This window comes from Leuresthes tenuis, unplaced genomic scaffold (genome assembly GCF_036924035.1).
Source record: "Leuresthes tenuis unplaced genomic scaffold, fLeuTen1.0.hap1 SCAF_6, whole genome shotgun sequence".
NCBI lineage: Eukaryota > Metazoa > Chordata > Actinopteri > Atheriniformes > Atherinopsidae > Leuresthes > Leuresthes tenuis.
The window spans coordinates 13,572,688-13,594,276 of record NW_027325360.1 but is presented as its reverse complement, the minus strand read 5'-3'; the positions used below and the strand labels follow the sequence as shown (position 1 = coordinate 13,594,276).

The window sequence follows — 21,589 nt, the reverse complement described above, 5'->3', positions numbered from 1 at the left end:
AGCTGTAAACAGCATCATTGTACAGTAAAGATAGGTTATCTGTTTGCAGATGACAGTTCAGCTAGGAGTGATGAGAGCACAGTTCGGGGGTTTGTAAGTTCAAAGGTCAGCGTAGGGTTTCAACATTCACCGTAACGTGAAGTTAATTTTTGTGTAAAACTGTGGTGAGCAGTACAGGGAATGGTCAAACCGCAGTACATGGTCGAGTTTTTGGCTTTGGAGATATGATGACAAGAAGACACGACCAGCACTTGATGATGTACAAAATGATGGCTGCACAGCAACTAGTCCCTCTAAAAGAAATCAAGTAATAACTAAACAGATACTGAAGTTACAGAACTGAACCAAAGCAGGTATTGCAAACTTATAGTGCACATAATGAATGTGGCTACCAACGTCTATGAATGTTATCTGACTTGTTTAGTGAGATGTAACAACTTCACTTAAACCGTTAGCTGACACAGCAGAGGAAGACAAGGGATTTTTTTTTTTTATGACTTGGCGTGTCCTGCTGCACGTAGATTATTCTGTGACCCAGTGGTACTCATTTACAGAATGTGGCACTGTGACAAATTTCTCTTTTCAGGGCACATTGACCTACAACGAACAAAGCTTTACAGTAAACTAATGAAATTACAATTAATTAAACAAGTAAAGACTTTAAAGGATGACAGTGGTGCAGTACTAAAATATCTCACAGAATATTGCTAAAAATTCTTTGAGCCAGACCTTACAGACCTATGCGTGACACTTTACACTTCTCACTTTGGTGCAGCTGACAGGAATAATAATTATGCAACATACACTTGGATTATTCAACTTAAATATATATTCAACATTCAAACTGAAATATGTTGTATATGACATCGCATGTTTCCTCCTTTAATCTGTTCTTATTGACTCATAATACCAAATAAGTAAAGTTTCAGAGAAGATCTTCTGAAATGAGATTTTCTGAAAAACAAAACCTAGAAACTACAGCAATTACACTTTCTAAATAATGTAGAATTTGCATCAACTGAAGTTGAAAAAAATGTTATGTTAGAGTTGAATGTTATGTATTAATTTCATTACTGCAGTAAACTTTATTCCCTTACATTACAAACTCATCTCCAATATTACTTACATTTACTACTTTATGTAAATTAATGTATTCAGTTCTAAACTGGATAAAATCCATATTATCATCAACAAACCTGCAAAATAATTATTTTTTTTGTGAAGGATTTATGGGTTATCCCTTTGCTTTTTTAAAAGCCATTTATGCCCCAAAGAGAGCAAAAAGTGTGTTGATATTCAACATGTTTGCACATCCTACTGTCTGTTAGTTGGATCTGAAGTCTTTGTTAAACATCTTAATTCCTTCATTTTATTAACATGTGATTAAATGTGTTAGAATACTCCAAATATTTCAATTTAACAGTCTTTATAAAATAGAAAGCAATGGTTCTATCCACCTTTGGAAGTTGAACAACTCCTCCAAATATTAGTTCCTGTTCAGAGCTTGTATGTCCATCTCCATTTATCTGTTTGGGTTTAGGTTAGCTATAATGTGGCCATTTACAAGCCACTAGCTAATCATATATAGAGACACTGTCACTAAGCAACGGCCCTCGGCGTCCTCTAGTTTGCAAGGGATTATGGGAGTCGGAGGCCTGTAGGTTGAGCGACCGCCCTTTTTGGAACAACGAGAGTAGAACAGCGTTTCATGCGTCGTGGGAAATACTATCGTAAAACAACTTAGTGAAACATCATAGCCAAACTTGAGGTATGTATGCCGATGGTTTTAAACCCACATTCTGACCCTCAACGATTGTAATCAGAAAAATCTGTCTGGGAAAAGTGTATTTTAATGCGCGGTTTGATGACGTAATGTTGATAGTCAAATGCGAAATGGCGAGCATGTCAAGAGGCCCGTTACCTGTCTGGGCTCGTATAATGTCTCTTTCTTTGAAATTTTACAATCCAAAAGATTTCACTCTTTTATCTTCTCTTGGTAAGTTGGGCACCAGTTAAATGTCCTCCATGAGTATGTGGAATGACACACTAGCTGCTCGGCTGGAGACAGGTTGTCTGTTTGCTAGTTAAGCTAACACGGGGCTGAGCTAGCAAAGCTCAGCTTCTCGTATCTCACTACAAGGCTCACAGCTGCTATTTTGTAAACTCTGAGGTAAAGCCAGTTCTGCCTAGGACAATTTTTTTTGTACGGCTAAGCTAATATGATCCTAAGGTTATTTTTTTAGTTTGATCTAAAGTGCTGTTTATTACCTTGTGTTTATTTTTGAGGATTCAGTTTGTGCTGTTGCATAACTTTTGTTTATGTGTCTACCTGACAGTGGCACATCACTGTGCTTATGCTACTTAACACGAATTATTTTAACATTTATTTAAAATGGAAGTCTTGTAGGTTAGTTGCATTACACTACATAGGTCCTCACTCCCTGTATCAAATGAACTGGTGTATATCAATTGTCTCCTTTTGTGACACTTGGGGATCCTTTCTTCAAATGTAGTGATTTTAAGATGGCATTTCTGTCATTGTCTGTGTTTTAACTTTATGACCTCAAATTCTCCTCACAGGGTGCTTCTTCTTTGTGCGCTGACTATTTAACAATATATAAGGCTGGAGTGTTTTACCCTCATCACCTGTGAAGTTAAAAAATAACTAAAATTGTCAAAAAAGTTAAAGATCAGGCAGTAGGAAATTATTTAGGATTGTGCAAATGCAGTTTCTGGGTAGAACAGTTATAGTTCATCTTTCTCACTGTGTCATCTTGACAAGGTGAACTATAGTCAAACTGCTTATTTGTGGTTTATTAACGGTTCTTTATTAATTAAACACTATATATGGCTTATTCTCCTCACCGACATAAGGCATCGTTTTGTTACAGCTAAAAAATGATTGCTGGTCTGGGCTTGTAGTTGTTTTTGAAAGGATGATTGATTTATTATGTGTTTTTTATTTTCTTCCCCTTGATATTCCCACAGCTAAACTGACTAGCTTTTCTGCCATTTCATATTGTAGAAGTTGCTTAAATTTACGTAGGACAAGTATAGCTAGAGGCCAGGCAAAGACAGCAACGTTGAAATGCATGCACATGGATGGGCAATCCTTGGAATAGCTTTTCATCTTTTATGTCGTCTCTCTTTCTCCGTTTCTTCAGAAGAGGATCCGATGAACTGTGGCGATGGAGGTGGAGGTGAATGGCAGCAACGAGTATCCAGCGCTCTACAAAGTCATGATGGAAAAACTTAACGAACAGAGACAGTTGGACCAGTTTACAGACATTACCCTGATTGTGGATGGTAAGAACATTATTGGCCACTTTGATATTCTTGATCTCTTTTCACGCAAATGTCCAATTCAGTCAGACAGGACACTATGCAGGCTTAGCCCTGTCACCTTGTTAGTACAATGTCCATTTGCACGCATAGGATATTTGAGAAGGTAAATTCATATATGTATGTTAAAGTGTACTGCTTCTTGCTGTTTCCTGCCCATTTTTATTCTCCATATTGCAAGTATATCCAAGTATATGTTGTGTTGATTTCAAAGAGAGTATTGATCGTGGACATGTTAGCAAAAAATATGGTATTTAGATGTTTATCTTTATGTTTAAGTGTGTCAATCTGACCATTAATGCAGCCAGCTCAACAGAATACAAAGATGCTGGGGGAAAAAAAAAGTGCTGTGACATTAAAGTGGATGTAAAAAAGAAGATGGTGGCTGCTGTTCTGCATGTAAAAAATCTCATTTCTGCACAGTCAGTGGGCAAGACACAATGTAATGATAATAGTTGACAGACTGTGAAACTAAAACTGGGAAATGCAGTACCATGTGACACCACCCTGAGTCCATCCTAATGAAGCGGAATAGGAGAAAAGAGGATAGGCCATCAGAGTGCACCCAGCATCTCCATGTCAGCTGTTGCCCTCATACTGGGTTCCACTGAATGAAATATCTGAACTATACCATTTACTTATACATTTCTTGTTTTCATTTTTTATTGCAGGACACCAATTCAGAGCCCATAAAGCTGTTTTGGCAGCATGCAGTCAGTTTTTCCACAAATTCTTCCAGGATTTTACCCAGGAGCCTCTGGTTGAGATAGAAGGTATTGTACTTTTCAGTCAAACCCAGGAAAAGGAAGGTTATAGCACACTTTCTCATGCAGCCATGCATCTACTCACCACTGCTGCTCTGACATCTTAACAGGAGTGAGCAACACAGCCTTTCGCCAGCTGATGGAGTTCACTTACACTGCGACGCTAGCTATCTCTGGGGAGGAGGAGGCTTATGATGTGTGGAAGGCTGCTGAATACCTGCAAATGCAGGAGGCCATCAATGCCCTCAACAATAAGTAAGATTTAAGTACAATAACCAGTCATCGTTTGCTGTCGAAGAACCTCAACTTTACCGGTCATAATAAAGAATGGTCAATGATTTTCAACTTTTCGAGTTGTCATTGATCTATAAGAAATCAGATATTTTATACATCTATCATATTGGTACGGAGCTATTCTGATTTAACCAGCGCTGCTGAAAAAAAAATGCTGAAAGCCAGAAAATGGTAGAGTAATTCCCCCATGTTTAGATGGACATTGCTCATAATTAAAGAAAAAAAAAACCTAATTAATTAATGTATCGTTGAAGTGTTAATGAGCCGAGGAGAATTTTTTTTCTTGGCAATCTGAGGTATGAACATTTTTCGCTTCTCAACAATGGCTTATCCTCTGATGCAGGGCAAACGAGAAATCCTCACTGACTGCGAGGAACAAAGGTAAAAAGAGGAAGATTGCTGAGACGTCTAATGTGATTACAGAAACCATACCGACAGTGGAGGGAGAACAGGTCAGTTTGCTTACAATGTTGCGTTTTTTCTGCCAATAAAAGTTGGAGACTTTTCCCTCGTCTACATTTTGTGGTCAAAAATCAACTTTTTTTTCTTCTTTTTTTCATGCCTTTTAGGTGGAGATTGAGGTGATGGGAGAGGGGTCTATTGAGGTGGAGGAGTCCGGACTGGAGGAGGTGGTGGACGCAGCAAAGATGGCTCAAGCGGCATCAGATGACTCTGCTTTGGCTCTTCTTGCTGACATAACTAGCAAGTACCAGCAAGGGGAACCAACAATACAGGTGATCAAGAAGGAAGGAATAGAAGAGGTGCAACGACTGTTTTTATTATGTTCTGCTCTTTGGTTACGTGTGGATATGATCTATCTGACTGTGAAAGGATAACCTCTAAAGAATTTATTTATTTATTTATTTATTTGCTCATCAGGAGGTCGTGTATCAGGAGGAAACGATAACGGCATCCAAGGTCCTGGAGAACGTTGAGGTTGTTGAGGTCCAGATCTCCCAAGTAGACAACCTGTTTCGCTGCAACAAGTGTGACCGCAGCTTCAAGCTGTACTACCACCTCAAACAGCACCTAAAAACTCACCTGGGCTCACTGGAGAAGCCGCACGTGTGCAGCCATTGTGGCAAAGCGTACACGCGGGAGGGTGCCCTGAAGCAGCACGTCAGCACGTTTCATTTTGATGCAGAGGAACTGTCTCAAAGCCAGAAACCCCAAAAGAAAGTGCATGTTTGTGAATACTGTAAGAAGCACTTTGACCACTTTGGCCACTTTAAGGAGCACTTGCGAAAGCACACCGGTGAGAATATGTTTAGATATGTGAAAAGTACACAACCTGGTTTCTTTACCTAATTTCTCGTGTTTGTTTGTCAGATTTTGTTTTTATACATCTGTGTCTGGCTTCTTTTTTTCTTTTTTTTTTTCTTAATTTTGTGCTTTCAGGTGAAAAACCTTACGAGTGTCCAGATTGTCATGAGCGATTTGCAAGGAACAGCACACTGAAGTGCCATATGGCGGCCTGTCAGAATGGGGCTGGAGCCAAGAAAGGACGCAAGAAACTCTATGAATGCCAGGTACAGTTTGTTCAGAGTTGAGACATCTCCTGCCAGTTTGGTCCCAATAGAAAAAGAGGCTTTCATTTTTGTTCTCCTTTGCCTGAAGAAAATGACACTTTCCTGCCATTTAATGTTTTAATATGTCTAGTGTGTGTGTGCGAATGCTGCCTTATGAGTCACATAGAGTTGAATTCAGTCTCATCTTTCAGCTAGAGTATATAAATAGCATTTTTAGCTGCATCTGCAAATATTGCGAGGTATTTTTTTTATATCAGCAGCTAGTGTTTACATCCGGCTCAAAACGCTGTTCATCAGTCCCATTTGCACAGTTGTGTGTAATTCTGCATCACTGCAAAGAGCGTTCGTAAACACCGACTGCAGTAGTGTTTAGAAATGCCGGCTGGTGATACTAACACATTGGATTGCAGGATAAATTAGTCTGACATGATCGGTGAAATAAACCGACTCCCTTCACTGTGGACCTCTGGAGATATTCGAGGTACACTAGAGGGAGGGGCCATCTTTACATGGGAACCTACCTTTTATTTTGACCTAATGACGTAACTGCAGTGGAAAAGCAAAGGGAAATTTTTTGATGGTTCTAAAATTGAATCAGGAAATGGTCTAAGTTGGTCGAAAACAGCAATCAGGGCCCAGATATTAATGTAATAGCAATACTTTGCATTCCAAAGTGTTCCAAACTTCATCAGGAGCAGTTTTGTTGGGAATGTTGATTTTACATTTTTACTGGCAAAGAAGATTCTTGGTAATAAATCCAAGGGATCACCTTTTTTTTTATCAGAAATTGTTACTCTTAGCCAAGCATTAAGTTTGTATTTGCAAAAGACAATGATTACCTTGCTATGGACTACAATACATCGCACTGGAAGAATCCTCATAGTTAATCATTTGATCTTCTAATGATCCCACGCTTTGTTTGGATATAGAATCTGTTAACTTCCTGTGATCGTAAAAAATAATAAAAAAAAATGGAAGAGTGCTGAGTATTGTTTGTGATATTGACCCGTTGTTGTTTTCTCAACCTTCTCTATCAGGTGTGCAGCAGTGTATTCAACAGCTGGGACCAGTTCAAAGATCATCTTGTGAGCCACACCGGGGACAAGCCAAACCATTGCACTGTGTGTGACATGTGGTTCACGCATGCCAAAGAGCTGAAGGCCCACCTCAAAGATGTACATTCAATTGAGGAGAAGTCACCTGAAGAACTGGTCCTCCCCGACTCTGCTGCAACCGCCGCTCTGGCTATAGCTACGCAGAGCATAGAAGGAACTGAAACGGTCCTGCTGGATGATGGCATTCAGGTGGAACACGTCACAGTCGAGCCCATAGATATGATGGCAATGGAGGAGACGGCAACTGTTGTGGTGGAGGATGGAGGAGTGGGAGAGATGTGCGAGGAGGATGTGGAGAGATTAAAACAAGCGGGGCTTCAGATCCAGGTGGTGCATGTGACCACGGCGGAAGTTGACGGGCAGCAGGCGATTACCCCTCAGGTGGAAGTAGAGCTGGAGGGAGATATGGTGAACGTTGAGGAAGCAGAACAAGCAATGGTTGTATGAGACTGTGAGAATCGTTGTGAACGACCAGCGGGACACTCTTCCAGCACCAAGCAGCTGCAATATACTGGAGCAGGCGTCTGGTCTCTCATACACAGCCTGCATGTGGGCATACGTCGGATCGCCTCAATATGTCCACCTGTCGTGTTGAATGTCAAAGTTCCCACTTTGCTCACTTTTTGAACTCTTGAGTTATTGACTGATGTAACATATTTGTAATGCCTTTTTGTTTGTTTTTGTTCCCGTTTGTTTCCATCATATCACATATTCTTGGTGTTTTCAGTGCTTCATTAATCCATTTTCATGTTTGTCTTTGTGCCAGTTTTATTGCATAGTTTGTTCTATGAACTCCAATCATTTATCATGACAATTTGACGAGGAACTAAAGTGTTGCAGAATCTCATATGACATCTATTTTATGATTCCGATGTTGACTTGTTTTCATGCTGTCTTGTTTGATTGTTGTTGTTCTTGTTTTTTTTATTTGTAGGGGAAATAAAATTGGCTTTGAGGAAAGGGGACTCTTGCATCTTTAATGTGAGATCAGGTGCTTTTAAAGTCAACATAGTGGGGTAGATTTGATAGAAATGTTGCAGGTGAGTTTATTGTGACTTCAGAATTCTTATTTTTTTTTTGTGATTTGTATAATCCTGGAAGTTATTTTTGATAAACCGAAACTCAAATTGGCCGATCAATATTTGCAGCAACTTCTTGCTGCTTTCAAATATGTCGGAAATCTAAATTTGTCCTGTGTGTGCATCTACAAATGCTATTTATAAACTACAACTTTGCTAATTGCAATCTGGCAAATGTGCAACATTCACAACCCCTGATCTAATTTTATATATTTGCATATATATATGATGTTCATTCAGCAGTTTAAAAGAAAATAAGTGACAAGATAATGGACTTGAGAACAAGTACAGTAACTCCATTGTCCTTAAGAAAAATATCTGTGAGCACTGCACATGCACAGCAATACACAGACATTTGTTGTTAGGTTGGAGAGGCCACAAAGTGACCATATGTCAAGAGACCATTAAGCAAAAGGCTGTGGTGAACAACTGCAAGCCAAAGTTGCAAACTATGCTATCTGCTCCAGTTTTTGGCCTAGAAAAGTGAATAACAAATGTCAGTACTTCAGAACAAGTCAGAAGCATATAGTTCTAAGGGTCTTGCTTTTAAATACATAATTGCATAAATGCAATTTTTTTTCAGATGACGTAGAAGAAAAAATTATTGAATCACTTATTCAAGAGGAAAAAAAATTAAAAAATGTTGGATCAGTCTTTGTTAGTAACTATTTGAGACCTTGACTATTGAAAAACGCTTTTCTTCATCATTCAGGTTCCAGCTTTCTTGCTGATGGATCCGCTTTGCAGTAAAGACCTAACCATTGTCATGGTTTCTCCATTTCCACCTCAAATTTCCGATTGGATTTGTCACGTCATTGAGCTGATGCCTCTTTCCAGCAGAAAGGTTTCAGAGGTATTTCATAAGACGTCTAACCGTCCCGAAAAAAAAGACGTCATCACCAAACCTGCTTTCGAATGGAGCAATTAAAAAAGTGTCCAAAACTTACATGTCCAGCTATGCATTTGCTGTACATGTAACGACTGCAATCAACCCCATGTCAGCAGTGAATGAATGATTTACGTAGGCGCCTCAGCTTTCATAACCCCACGCTGCTCCCCTGACCCCACCTTGAACCTCTTGCTGCCCTCGCGACCAGTTCAAGCAGCACAGTGCGTGACGCTGACAGGTTGGGTTACCTTTTGAGTGAGTCGCCCCGCCAGCACAAGGAGCTTAGGACTGTTCTTGTGGCACTGAAATAAATTGGCTCTAATTCTCGCTTCTGATTGGACACACGACGCACGGTGGTCTCCTCGCGCCGCCGTTGATTCGCCCATCCTTCTGCTCGTTAAACGGATTTCCTTCACAACAGACTGTACCGGGGAGCAGCTGCAGCAGAGCCAGGGCGCCCAATGTCACCGGGCGTCAGAGAGATGGACTTGACTGCAAGGTCGGTAAACATACTCGCCAGGGGCCCATGAAGATACCGTACACACCCAAGTAAGAATAATTCTCACGTCTCACTTATGTGGGGTGTTTTTGTTTGTTTTTGTGCCGTATGGTTATATTAAGCAGTAGCTTGTCTCACAGATTATGGCCTGCTGCAGGGGATATTAACTGTTGACTATCCTTGGTTGCAGGTTAAGTACTCATCCGCCCCCACTTATGGAGTCATTTCCTTGGAAGAAAGCTTTTATTTAGCAATTTGCATGATGCTGAGAAAATACATCTTTTTAATTCGTGCAGGCGCATCGTGGCAGGCTCGCCAACCGTCAGTATGTCTGGTAAAGCTAATCACGGAAGAGCTCGCACATAAACTAATAGAGAACGAGAAGCACACTTGATTCTTTGTATTTTCTCGTCGATTGTTTTGTGGTGTTGTAGTCCTGTGAGGCGGTTAATGTGATCATAACAAGTGAGCTGGTTGTCATGCACGCGCGCGGCAGACACGCGTACAGTCTAACTTTGAGGTCTAGCATGACTCTACAGAACTTCTTTTCCTGTTTTGAACAGGTTTGATGGCAGCAGACAGTCAGGATATAGCACCTGTTGCACTCTGATAATGTTTTTCTTTTTCTTTTTTCTTTTTTACTGAGACAATGTCAAACATTGACACTGACTTGAATTGCATGTTGCAGGGAAAAGGCACAGATGAGCAACCCTTGACTTAGGAATATGATCAAGTGCATAGTCTGAAACTTGAACTGCTCCTTACGATGATGGATTATTCATGCCTTGTGAGAGGGGGATGACTTGTGTCAGTAGGAAACAGATGTTCGCATCACAATCATTTTACCATGAATTCATCATGCTCCATTTAGTGTCTTTAACAACGCAGTACGTAGACATTTGACCCCCTTTGAGAAGTAAATAGCTTGAAAATGTTAACAATTAAGCAGGTGATCCTTAAAGTGTATCAAAAAGGATACTTAATGAGTCTTCTCAATTAAGGACCGGTGAATATATTTCCATACTTTTTAAAGCACAATCATCCTTTTCGGGGTTCTTTTTTATGTGCACCTGAGTGAAATCTTGTTCTTAATTATATTCTTTTGATAATCAATTGGTCAGAGAACATGAAACATTGGGCTTCGTGTGATGTCACTTTGATGCAAGCCCCTTTGATGTGTTGATTGGGAATGACATGCAAACTCAGACAGCTCTTTAAAGCCGGAAGAAATAAACAGATCTCGATTGGAACCACCAGATGCAGGCTTTGGGTGATGTTATTGTGCTCCCTGCCTACAGTGTCATGGTGACTCTGTTGAGGCCTCAGAGACATAGCTCTTTGTGCTGCTCACAGATGATGCTCACAGAGTCACTGCTTATATAGCAGTGTGTGTTCCATATTGCCAGACACAGGGAAAACAGTGTTTTTGTTGTCGTTTTTTACATATGCAGGGAAGCTGCATAAAAAGACCAAACACTGGTGTCCTTTATGTGGTTTTAAAGCGAGGGATCAAGTCTTTGGTGGGAAGGGATTTAGAGGTCAGTCCCTTTTTCTTTGGTGTGTGTGTGTTGTGTGTGTATTTGCTCCATAGATTCCAGAGAGGCCCTCCTCTGTGTTCCTCAGGCCCATAGTCTTCATTGTTGTAGCTCTTCCACTGCTGAGCTTTTTTTTTTTCTTCTCAGATGCGCATCTCCATTAACAAACTGGCATGCTTTGTGCAAACCGGTGTGTCTGTTTTTACACAAGTATGCTTTAGTTTGTGGGGTGTGTGAATGTGTGCTTATTTTGTCTGCCTGAGTGCGTCCCGGCAGTTGAAAAGAGAATTGGGATGCAAGCACAGATGGAGGGAAAGATGTGAAGTGAGCTGGAAGCAAAAGAAGTGGTTTTCAGAGAGGGGGGAACTCGCTGCTGACGTGAGGAGCAGCCTCTCTGGGCTCTCCCCATGTGTGTTTGAGTGCATGAAATGGGTTTTGGTGAAGGGAGGCGTAACAGGTGGCAAGAGCAATTAATTGACCTACAGCTGCTGTGGCAGGGCTCTTGAGTTTTCCGTTGTTGGAGGGTGTGAAGAGGTTGCTTATGCCAGCAGTGCAATCAGCTGCAGAGTGCATCGGGCAAACTCCACGTTTTGTCTTCAGGGACTCTCACACAAATGACTGATGGCGAGGTGAGTAAGCAGGAGCCCAGAATTGGCCAAGCTGATCGTGTTTGCTGATGAGGCGTTGTCTGTCTGTATCTGTAGATTCAAAGCTTATTTGTGATGAACAGCGATTTCATTTGCAGTTTTTTTTTTTTACTTGTAAGATTTGTTTTTAATTCTGTCCTTTTCAGTAATTTCAGTCAGAATTGTGTTTTTGCATCAGCTGATGCATTTGCATTGTTTTCATACTATCTCTGTGCATGGTGAGAAAGAGTATAAGTTGTATAAGAGGCCCACGCAAAGCACGGAGCGTCACAATAACTCCGCCTTGTTTGGTTTTGAGAAATGAAAAAACATCTGTAATACAGCTTTGCTTCTAATCTGGAACGGTATTGCAACTTAATAGATAAAGTTGCTTCACTTGGCCTGACTAGCAGGTAAAAAAGTGTATGCACTTATAAAGAAAGTCGAAACTCAAGCTTGAATACATACGGTAATCAGACAAACTTTGCAGTATGTTTGCAAGGCGTCTAATTCTTCCACTGGGGCACTGTTTCTGCTTGTGTCCGTGTGCTTTCAGTCCACTCGTGCACGTATTCCGTTTACCTGTAAATATAGCCATGGGTTGTCTCCTCCTTTGTTCTCAGTTCTTGTTAATGCAAAAGCCTCAGCCTGAGATGAAGACAAACAAATGCACTTGATCACTTTCCATTACCAAGCAACCAGGTCGACGTGTTATGCAGTGCAAACAAAGTACAAAGCGAATCTCAGAAAAAATAGTCATCAGGCCCCTTCAGAAGATAGAAGTAGGTCCAGGCAGGTAGTTTCCCTCACTTTCAAATCAATCATAGTTATATATTCTATTAAGAAATTTCATATTTTGGTTAAATATTCATTTATTGATTAAAGTAATTATTTTTCTGCAGTGAAAAATGTACATTCTGGATGGTGATTGTGTTCCAGAACTCTTGCTCTTGTCATATTAATGATCTATTTATCTAATGCATGGTTGTCCTTTAGTCTTTTTTTATTTACACACATAAAAGGCAGCGCTTGTTGCTTTGTGCAGTAAAAGGGACATTTCTCCTCTCTTAGCTACTCCTGTTAGGCTGGCTGAGATCAATGCAGAAATATTCATGGTGAAATAGCAGGAAGTTGTTTGAAGGCTGGAAGACTCAAGGCCCCGCAAAGGAGGATTGCTTTGATTTCCATGCAAGGCTTCAAGATCGATTTGTTCATCTTAATGCAGAGGCCTCAATGGAACCACTAATACTGAATTATACTCTGCGGTGCATCCTGTGAAAGTGACCTTTAACGGAAACATTTTCTCATATCAGGTCAAACCTCCATCGTTGTTGTTTGTTTGATTATTCTTCAAAATGAATTCATGGTTAAACGTTCTCTCCTGAAAGCAAAGAAAACAGTGGCTTTGGAAATTTCATTGCCATTATCAGCATTTTATTCCGTTCCAGCATGGTGAAGCGATGGCACAAATGGAGTATGTTTAGTCATTTTCTTGGTGTCGGGTAGATATTTCAGAGGTTACAGTAAAAGGCTAGATTTAACAAGAAACAAATCACATGGAAACATAAACCGACAATGTATTTATCTGCCTTTCGCTGACTCAAAGTTCTCAAAGTTGCACTCAGTGCAAAGTCTATCTGTCCAGAACGGAGATGTGAGGCTATAAATATGGGGCGCAAATATATTGTTACGTTTTATAATGCAGCTAAGCGCTGTAATATTTTGATACCAGGCATTACGGACACAGCAGTGAATACAGATTTCGGCAGAGACTAATCTCTTGCAGTTTATATATGACTGTCAAGTCACTGAACCGTGCCACCAGGCCATCCAGTTTTTAAAAAGTTTATCTGTACTGGCTGGCAGGTTGTGAATATACCAACAATAACATGACGGTTTGTTACAGTTGGCAACCCAATGTTGGACTCAGTTAGGGCCCAGGCAGCTATTTACAATTTCACAGACATATGCCAAACTTGTAGATTTATTATATCCCTCTCTGAGCCTTTTAGGCTTTATCCTAATTATCTTTTGAAGTTATTCCACACCGCTGACTTTTTCCAGACATTATTTTCTTAATCTCACCAGTGGTGTTGTAACCAGTAAGCATGCTGGTTTGTGTCACTGTCCCACTGTCAGGGGTATTAATGCTGGATGAGTGCTGTTATTTAATCGGATTAAGTTTCCTTATCGGAGATCAACTGCTAATGATTATTACTGATGCATTATGAATTATGTTGGATTACTGTTTTTTTTTTTTCTGGTTCTTTTGTGCAGCTGAAAGCTCCTTAACTATTGTGTTACATCTTTGAAGGGGTAACTCTGCACATTTACCTCCTGGGGGGGATTTTGTAGTTTTGGTAATGAGTACCTTTCACTGCTGTATTTTTTTAAAATGATAGTTTCATGATATTTTCAGTTCTGATGTCAATCCAGACAGTCAACTTTTAAGCTTGTTGATGTATTTGGTGTGCACGCTATCATTCTGTTGAGTCACAATAACAGCAGATGCTGAGATTCAGATCACCAAAGATAAATTGGGCTCGTTCAGAACTATCCTGTTGATTTGGTTTCACACATGCCTCACTTACAAATCAGAGACTAAGCCATCAGATAGCATCTGAATTAAGTCCCTTTACAATGTAATTCTGAGAAAACTTGTTTCAAATAATTAAATGCAACAATTAGTGTATTTTCGCTGACAAGTTACCACTCGTGGTGCAACGGATCATCATTGATCCGTGATCCGTTCGGATCAATATCTTCGGATCGGCACGCACGTGAGCCGCGGATTGATTTCTGAAAAGAAAAAAAAGTTGTGCGCATGTTCAGTCCACTCACAAGCGTGGTCATGGCGAGCGGAGGGACGGAGGAGCTTGAACGCCCCGCGTCATTTAAGTTCCCTGTATGGGGAAAAGAGGTTGGTGGATAAAACAAACAGCTGTGGTTGTGTTTATGGGTGCAGACGTGAGGCCAAGTTCGGTTAATGGACGGAAATATGCCTTTTTATGTTGCACTTTAAGTTGTTTTTCATTAATTATGTTAAAAAGAAGATATTATGCCTTGTGCACATTAAGATGATTTTATATATTTTAATCATTTAGAAGTGTTAATAAACAAAAAGACCAAATTTATGTTTATTTGTCTTGTCTTTTTTTGTTCTTTTTCTTTTTTTTTTTTGCTGATCCGATAAATGATCCGATCCGCGAAACGATCCGAACCGTGACTTTTTTTTATCCATTGCAGCCCCAGTTACCACCATAGGAAAAAAGTCAGTTTGCGTAATCACGGCTCATTTTCATCTGTGATTCCCCCTTTCTATTCCCTGTCATGGGACATTGTTAGGGCTTTGCTCTTAGAGCAGCATAGCACCTAATTACACTCTTATACAACCTCAAAAACACACAGGAGAGTCATCGCATTGCATTTGAGATGGTGACGATTAGTCATGCAGGTTTTTTAAGTTGTGTCTTCCCTGATTGGTTTACTCTGGCTCTCATGACAACCTCAGCCTGCATCCTGTGAGCAGGACTAATTGCTTAAAAAATGAAGAGATGCATTGTAGCAGGCATTCAAGCAGATTCTGCATAGGGAGTATGCACACACACACATGTGTGCAAACATACTTTTCCATATAGAGGGTGGAAACATTTATTTTTTTGCTGTCAGGTTTGCAGAGATGCTTGACCGATAGTAAATCCACAAAATTACCAAAAGGAAGTTCTGACATACATCAATGTAAGAAACATGCATAGCAAAACCTACAAAAAATAAGTTGTTAAACAAGAGAGGCTATCGTGGCCCCAATGTAACTGTAAAAGACATTATTAAAATTTCTTCATCTCTTGTGCTCCATTCCAGGTTGTTTTGCCACCCCACCCCCCCCCCCCCGCCCCGTGGCTGCACCCTGACACTATCATCTGTTCAACATCTTTCCTTCAACCTCCCACATCCACCTCCTCCTCCCTCCTCCTCAGCCCGTGGCCTATTTATACCCTGCAGGCTCAACAGAGTCCATTAAAGCACCCGCAGACAACAGCGAGCCTGAATCCCATAACGCAATGCTTATTGGATCTCTGACCCCGTCACCTTTTCTTCAACAGCCTGAAGTGAGGAGTAGTAGAGTACCAACCACATGAAATGTATTGAACGATGACAGCTACTTCAAGCACAACGTCAGCTGCAACGCATTTGGGACGTTTTGGATAAAGTATGCACCTGGACTCCTGGTGTCGTCCTGTTCATTTGGCATACAGAGAGAAAGGAGCCCTTTCTAACATGTGTTTATCGGCACATTTGTCTAATTAGCGTTGATTCGGTCAAGGACAAATATGAAAGGATTTACCTTGTAAATGGCTCACATATCCAAAGGTAAGTCAAGGTTTTTGTCTTTTATACATTAACTTGATATCAGCCATTACATTGGTTCTGTCTTATTATAGTTGACTCAGAATATTACCTACATGGGTAGATAACAGCTATGTTTTGGCTACCTGCTTATGTTATGTAGTTTCTTGATACATCCTGTGAATAATGCTGCTGTCTGTTATACCATTGCTGTTGTGTACATATTACACTGTAGCTTATAACAGTCTTACAACTAACAGTGTATATCAAAACCAATTATTGTCATACTTTAATATTTTAGTGGGCTGCAAGCAGTCTATCACAAGAAGCACAAAATATATCATCAGAAATATTTTATCCTTCCTTTCTATAATAGGAAAGTAAGTCAAATAATGGCTTTCTCTTACAGCACATCCGGTCGTCTGTCACTCTCAGTTATGAGCTAAGCCTGTCCACACTGGGCATCCCTTGCAGGATGACTGCTGTCTGCCCCTCTGAAAGCAGTCCAGAGGGGGCTGAAGCTGGGGCTGGGACAGCAGCCACTGCTGGGAACAGCTCAGTTTCCGGGACCGATTCCAGGGAGTCTAACAGAGACTCTGTTGGAGGTTCTTCTGGAGGCACTGTTGTGGTTACTAGTGGCCAAAGGTACAGCCGCTGGAGCCGCCAAGACAGCTCTGACATCAACACAGATGATGAAGGGGCCACCGTCCGTCGCCTCACTCCCCTGGAAAGGCTTAACCTGGATATGTGCCAGGATGAAAGGTAGTGTTTGAGAGAGAAAACCTTTACGTCCTTTGTGGTCAGAAATGATTTTAGGTTGGAGTATTCTTCCTGAGTGTTCGACTTATGAGGGAGTACGATTCTTTCTTTGGTGGTTTCACCAGTAAATCAGAAGATATTAGTGTAATATCTTTTGCTATGTGATTTTTTTCAACAGAGTGGTTCGTGAACTGACTGTTGGCAGAAGAATTGCTTTCTACAAGATTCGTGGAGAGATTGGATGTGGAAATTTCTCCCATGTCAAGCTTGGAATTCATGCTCTCACAAAAGGTAAAACTCTTCTGAATGGGACAAACAAAATGTTATATTGACACGAGTCATTGATTAGACTCTAATACAGGCCAAAGCATTTTGATTTAATAGGTAATGTTGAAAGGAAGTGAGAGAAAACTTCAAGGTAAGCATGCATTCACTTTGGCTGTGTATTAGATTTAAGTGATAAGTTGGCTGATAAACTTGTTCCGTCAACAGGCTGAGACACTAAAAGAGTGTGCCGTTTTATAGCAATTCACCAACAAAGCGATGTGTGCCTGGCCAGGGGGCTGAATCAGCCACAAAGAGACAGTCTGTCTGCAACCTTTGAGCAGATGGATTGATTAGACATCTCCAGTTTCCTTAGCGACGGCTAAAAAATGCCTCGTCAAAGGATACAGAGGGAGACGGAAATTAGTGTGTAGCTCTGTGATTGTGTGTGGATGCTCTGTGTTTTAAGGGTTAGGTCTTTTTTTTTACTGTTTGCTTGGCTTATCTGCATTATATGAGTTTGTGCGTGTGTGTAAGGGATTTCATTTAGTCAAAAACAATATGAACAGCAATACATTTTGAATGCTCCTATTGACAGCGATGTTGAAATGTCTGAAATGGAGCCTAATACCAGCCTTAATGATGCATACTGAACCAAAATTAGACACCATTTCGGACCTGTTTTTGTATTTGCTTATTTGCTGAGTGTTTCCACATCTATATGACTCATTTACAGGCATTCTGCCAAGATCTCATGAAATATGTTTGAAATATGTTAAACATTTATATCATTGTAAAAGTGCATTTGTAGGTTTTTTTCCATGACAATTGTACAATATTTTCTTCACACTTTTAAAGGTGGTGAATTGAATTAGATCACCTAACAAAGCACCTACTTAGCTCTCTGTGGGTCTTAACTGTCTGTATCTCTGTACTCGGAGTCACTGCATAATGACAGAAAAAGAGCACTTTCCCCTAGTCAACAAAAGACAGGAGTTATAATAGGAGGTATTGAGCCTCTGAAGAGAACATAATCAAGAAAATTGGATTCCGAGGGCAGCTAATCCTCCATCAAATTAACTAGAGCAGAGCATCAGTTTAGGTCGCTTTAGGGGCAATTTCTTGTTTGCAAAGTGGCTCCAGCTTCATCAAGATTTAGATGATAGTTTTTGTGTCGTTTATTTGAAAAGAAAATCTTATTTATATGGGAACTTGTATCCCAACTTTTTAAAATATCTGCTTTTTTTCCCCACCCGTTTTCTGAGTAAAGTCAAATGAAATGACATTTTAAGCTATTTCTGTCATTTTGTCATGTCAAACGTCTCTCTTGGTATCATTAGACAAAGTGGCCATTAAGATCTTAGACAAAACCAAGCTTGATCAGAAGACTCAGAGGCTGCTGTCCAGGGAGATCTCCAGCATGGAGAAACTACACCACCCCAACATTATACGCCTCTACGAGGTTTGCCTCGAACTTCTCTTTAAGCAGTCCATTGACAGTCAGTCTTTTTCTTTCTGAGATACACGACTGACCTTGTGCTTTAATCCTCTTTAGGTGGTTGAGACTTTGTCACGGTTACACCTGGTGATGGAGCATGCAGGTGGAGGGGAGCTCTACACCAAGATCACTACAGAGGGGAAACTTTCTGACACTGATAGCAAGATTGTCTTTGCTCAGATCCTCTCTGCTGTTAAACACATGGTATCTACATGTGAGCTTGTATTGAATCAACAAAAAGCTAAATGTGATTGTGAACACGAGTTTCCATCCAGTTATATGACGATATCCTGATTCTGACCTTGAAAATGACAACCGAGAGTACAACAGAAGAGTAACATGAGACCTCGGGTTTACCAGTTATAACAAATGAAGCGTGAGTTTTCCAAACGACTAAAATAGTGATGAATTTCGTATAAAATATTTGTGAAGCCCTTAGGATAATTAGAAAATTAACAGTTGTTGCTGACTGTGACAGCAGGGAAATTAATAGATATTAATATTTCTCCTCTTGAATGAAAAGTCTACACGTTTCCAAAATTATAACCTCCACTTGTTCCAGCCAGCCAGATTTAGAACACGACAATCTTCTCGTGGTTATTTGCAAAAAGTTTCCTCCCATATAGTAGTACTTATAATTTGTGTTTGATATGATAAAGCATCCAAAGGAAGTAATGACAAGCAAAACATTTTTTTTTTTTTTTACCAGAATAGATCATTTGGATTAAAAAAGATAAGAGCTCATACATCTGATTACGGTAAATAGCAAAGTCTTCTATGTGTTGTTAAACTAATAAAATAATTGTCCTCTAGTTACATAATCATGGTTTTAGATGGCTTTTTTTCCCAAGTGAGGATTTCTTGCATAACAGCACTTTCTTGATCTCTTACAGCATGAAAATGACATTATCCACCGCGACTTGAAGGCAGAAAATGTCTTCTATGCCAACGGCTCTTGTGTCAAAGTGGGGGACTTTGGATTTAGCACTCTGAGCCGTCGCGATGAGACACTGAACACTTTTTGTGGCTCTCCCCCGTATGCCGCGCCGGAACTCTTTCGGGACGAGCATTATGTCGGCGTTTTTGTGGACATCTGGGCCCTGGGAGTGATGCTGTTCTTTATGGTGACGGGCACCATGCCATTCAGGGCAGACACTGTGCCCAAACTGAAGAGATGCATCATGGATGGGGCCTATGTCCTGCCCACTTGGGTGCCTGAGGCATGCCAGAGGCTGATCAGAGGAATCCTGCAGCCCGTACCATCTGACCGCTGTACAGTGGAGCAGATGATGGGCTGTGAGTGGCTGCTCCCAGTGGACTTTCCGCGTGCCATGGAACCCTTTAAACTTGAGCCATCCTATCTAGCTGAAAGTGATCCATCTGAACTACTGGAGGAAGAGTTGGAGGTGAAGGGCGCTCTGGAGAGTCTTGGAATCTCTTCAGAACACATCCTCAACAATCAGGGCAAAGACTGCAGGAGCTCCATCACTGGCGTCTACAGGATCCTGCTACATCGTGCTCACAAGAGACGGGTTGTGGAGAGCACTCCAGCGGTCACACAAAAGGTCGGACCAACTGCAACAAGTAAAAAGGAACGATTAAAAGTGTACAGAAACTTACGGCACACATCTAAACTTTGTGTGGTTCTGTAACAAAAATGTTGTGCTACTGATTGGAAATTCACAGACTTTATAGTTTGGGATGAAATTGCATGGATTTCAGTAGAAATTTAAAAAAAAGTGCTTTTCAGTCCAGTAATACAAATTAAACTCATGGAAAATTATCCCCATTTAGCTCCTGGAACCTGGGATATCTTACTTAAGTATCTCTCTTCTTGTAAGTAAAACTAGTCTCTGTGAGAATGCTGCTGCAAGTGAATTATTGTCTTTTTTCTGACAGAAACCTGCATTTTTCTTATGACATGATTTATTTAAGTAAACACAATGTTTTGGAGTTTTTTTGTGTGTGTCTGTGCGTATCTTGTAGGCTAAATGTTTTTAGCGCGCACCCATTTTATGCTTAGCTGTGCTGTAATAAGAACAAACCCCCAAATAATCAATGTAGCGAAAACAAAAGGAAAAGGGTTATAGATTGCCAACATGATATGACCAAAAAGTGGGAAAACATGCATTCAGTGAATAAAATGTGGTGTCACTACAATGCCTTAGTTTTTTTTTTCTTTTCTAATGTGATATAGAATTAGTTGGATTAGTTTCGTAAATGTTTGTGATCATAGAAATGGAGAATTTCAGATCTTATGTGATGTATCTCTGTGAGATGTTCCTGCTGTTTGGTTGGACATCACCGACCTCAATGTTTTCCACTTCATCTGAAAAAAAAAGACAATAAATTGCATTGAGTTAAAACCAATTTACCCACCACCAGAGTTATTGCTTCACCTGGAAAATCTTTTTTTAAATTTATCTTTTTTTTCTCACATGACTGAGAAAAATCCTGTATGGGTTTCAAGTGTAAGGTTTTAGTCGTATGATGCTATGTCCTTGCTGTTACGCTGACTGAAATAAAACTGAAAGTAATTGCATTTGTTTCTTTGAATTTATTATCTTTATTTAGGTCATCTCATTGAGATGCATTCTCAAGAGGGACTTGTTTCAAACAAACACACAATATAAGGTTATAGGCAGACACAATTATCAATACAGTACACACATTTAAGTAAAAGTAAAGCAGAATAAAATGCTATAAACCTGACATTAAATAGTTAAGCCATGTGATGCTTTAGTGTTTGTTAATGGCAATAAACACATACACTTTATGAAATACTCACTGTCTAATTTGACAATTAAATGTGCTAAAAAATTATCCTCAAGGTGCATTCACTTGTATTGTGCAAGCAGCTGCAGTCAGATGCTTTGTTCTATGCATGACAATTGCTTTATGATTCGGATAACGCACTTTTATTCACTGTATCATACTTAGATCTACGGTACTAATTTTAGGAAGCAGGTCAATCGCTATACTTGACATCGTTTGGCATTTTACTACATTTCCCAGACATACCAAAGAAGACTACGTACTGAACTCACAT

The 21,589-nt window shown here is 40.2% G+C and overlaps 2 protein-coding genes across 4 annotated transcripts; both read left to right on the top strand.

Annotated features, from left to right (window-relative positions):
• Positions 1-1,671: 1,671 nt before the first annotated feature.
• znf131 (zinc finger protein 131) lies at positions 1,672-8,016 on the top strand. 3 transcript variants are annotated; one of them, XM_072387722.1, is made up of 9 exons: positions 1,672-1,768; positions 3,165-3,306; positions 4,014-4,115; positions 4,217-4,361; positions 4,744-4,852; positions 4,970-5,134; positions 5,280-5,655; positions 5,799-5,929; positions 6,967-8,015. In XM_072387722.1, the coding sequence occupies exons 2-9, from the start codon at positions 3,189-3,191 to the stop codon at positions 7,489-7,491; spliced, it is 1,671 nt and encodes a 556-aa protein (XP_072243823.1). In that variant the 5' UTR covers positions 1,672-1,768; positions 3,165-3,188; the 3' UTR covers positions 7,492-8,015. The 3 variants fall into 3 exon arrangements, with proteins under 3 accessions (XP_072243823.1, XP_072243825.1, XP_072243824.1); XM_072387723.1 differs by lacking the exon at positions 1,672-1,768 and adding an exon at positions 1,786-1,996; XM_072387724.1 differs by lacking the exon at positions 4,014-4,115 and having other exon boundaries at positions 6,967-8,016.
• A 1,294-nt stretch (positions 8,017-9,310) lies between these two features.
• Positions 9,311-21,082, top strand: nim1ka (NIM1 serine/threonine protein kinase a). Its single transcript, XM_072387721.1, has 7 exons — positions 9,311-9,561; positions 15,534-16,043; positions 16,429-16,781; positions 16,957-17,069; positions 18,383-18,504; positions 18,598-18,744; positions 19,434-21,082. Exons 3-7 carry the CDS (start codon positions 16,495-16,497, stop codon positions 20,190-20,192), a joined length of 1,428 nt encoding a protein of 475 aa, XP_072243822.1. The 5' UTR covers positions 9,311-9,561; positions 15,534-16,043; positions 16,429-16,494; the 3' UTR covers positions 20,193-21,082.
• The last annotated feature ends 507 nt before the right edge of the window (positions 21,083-21,589 follow it).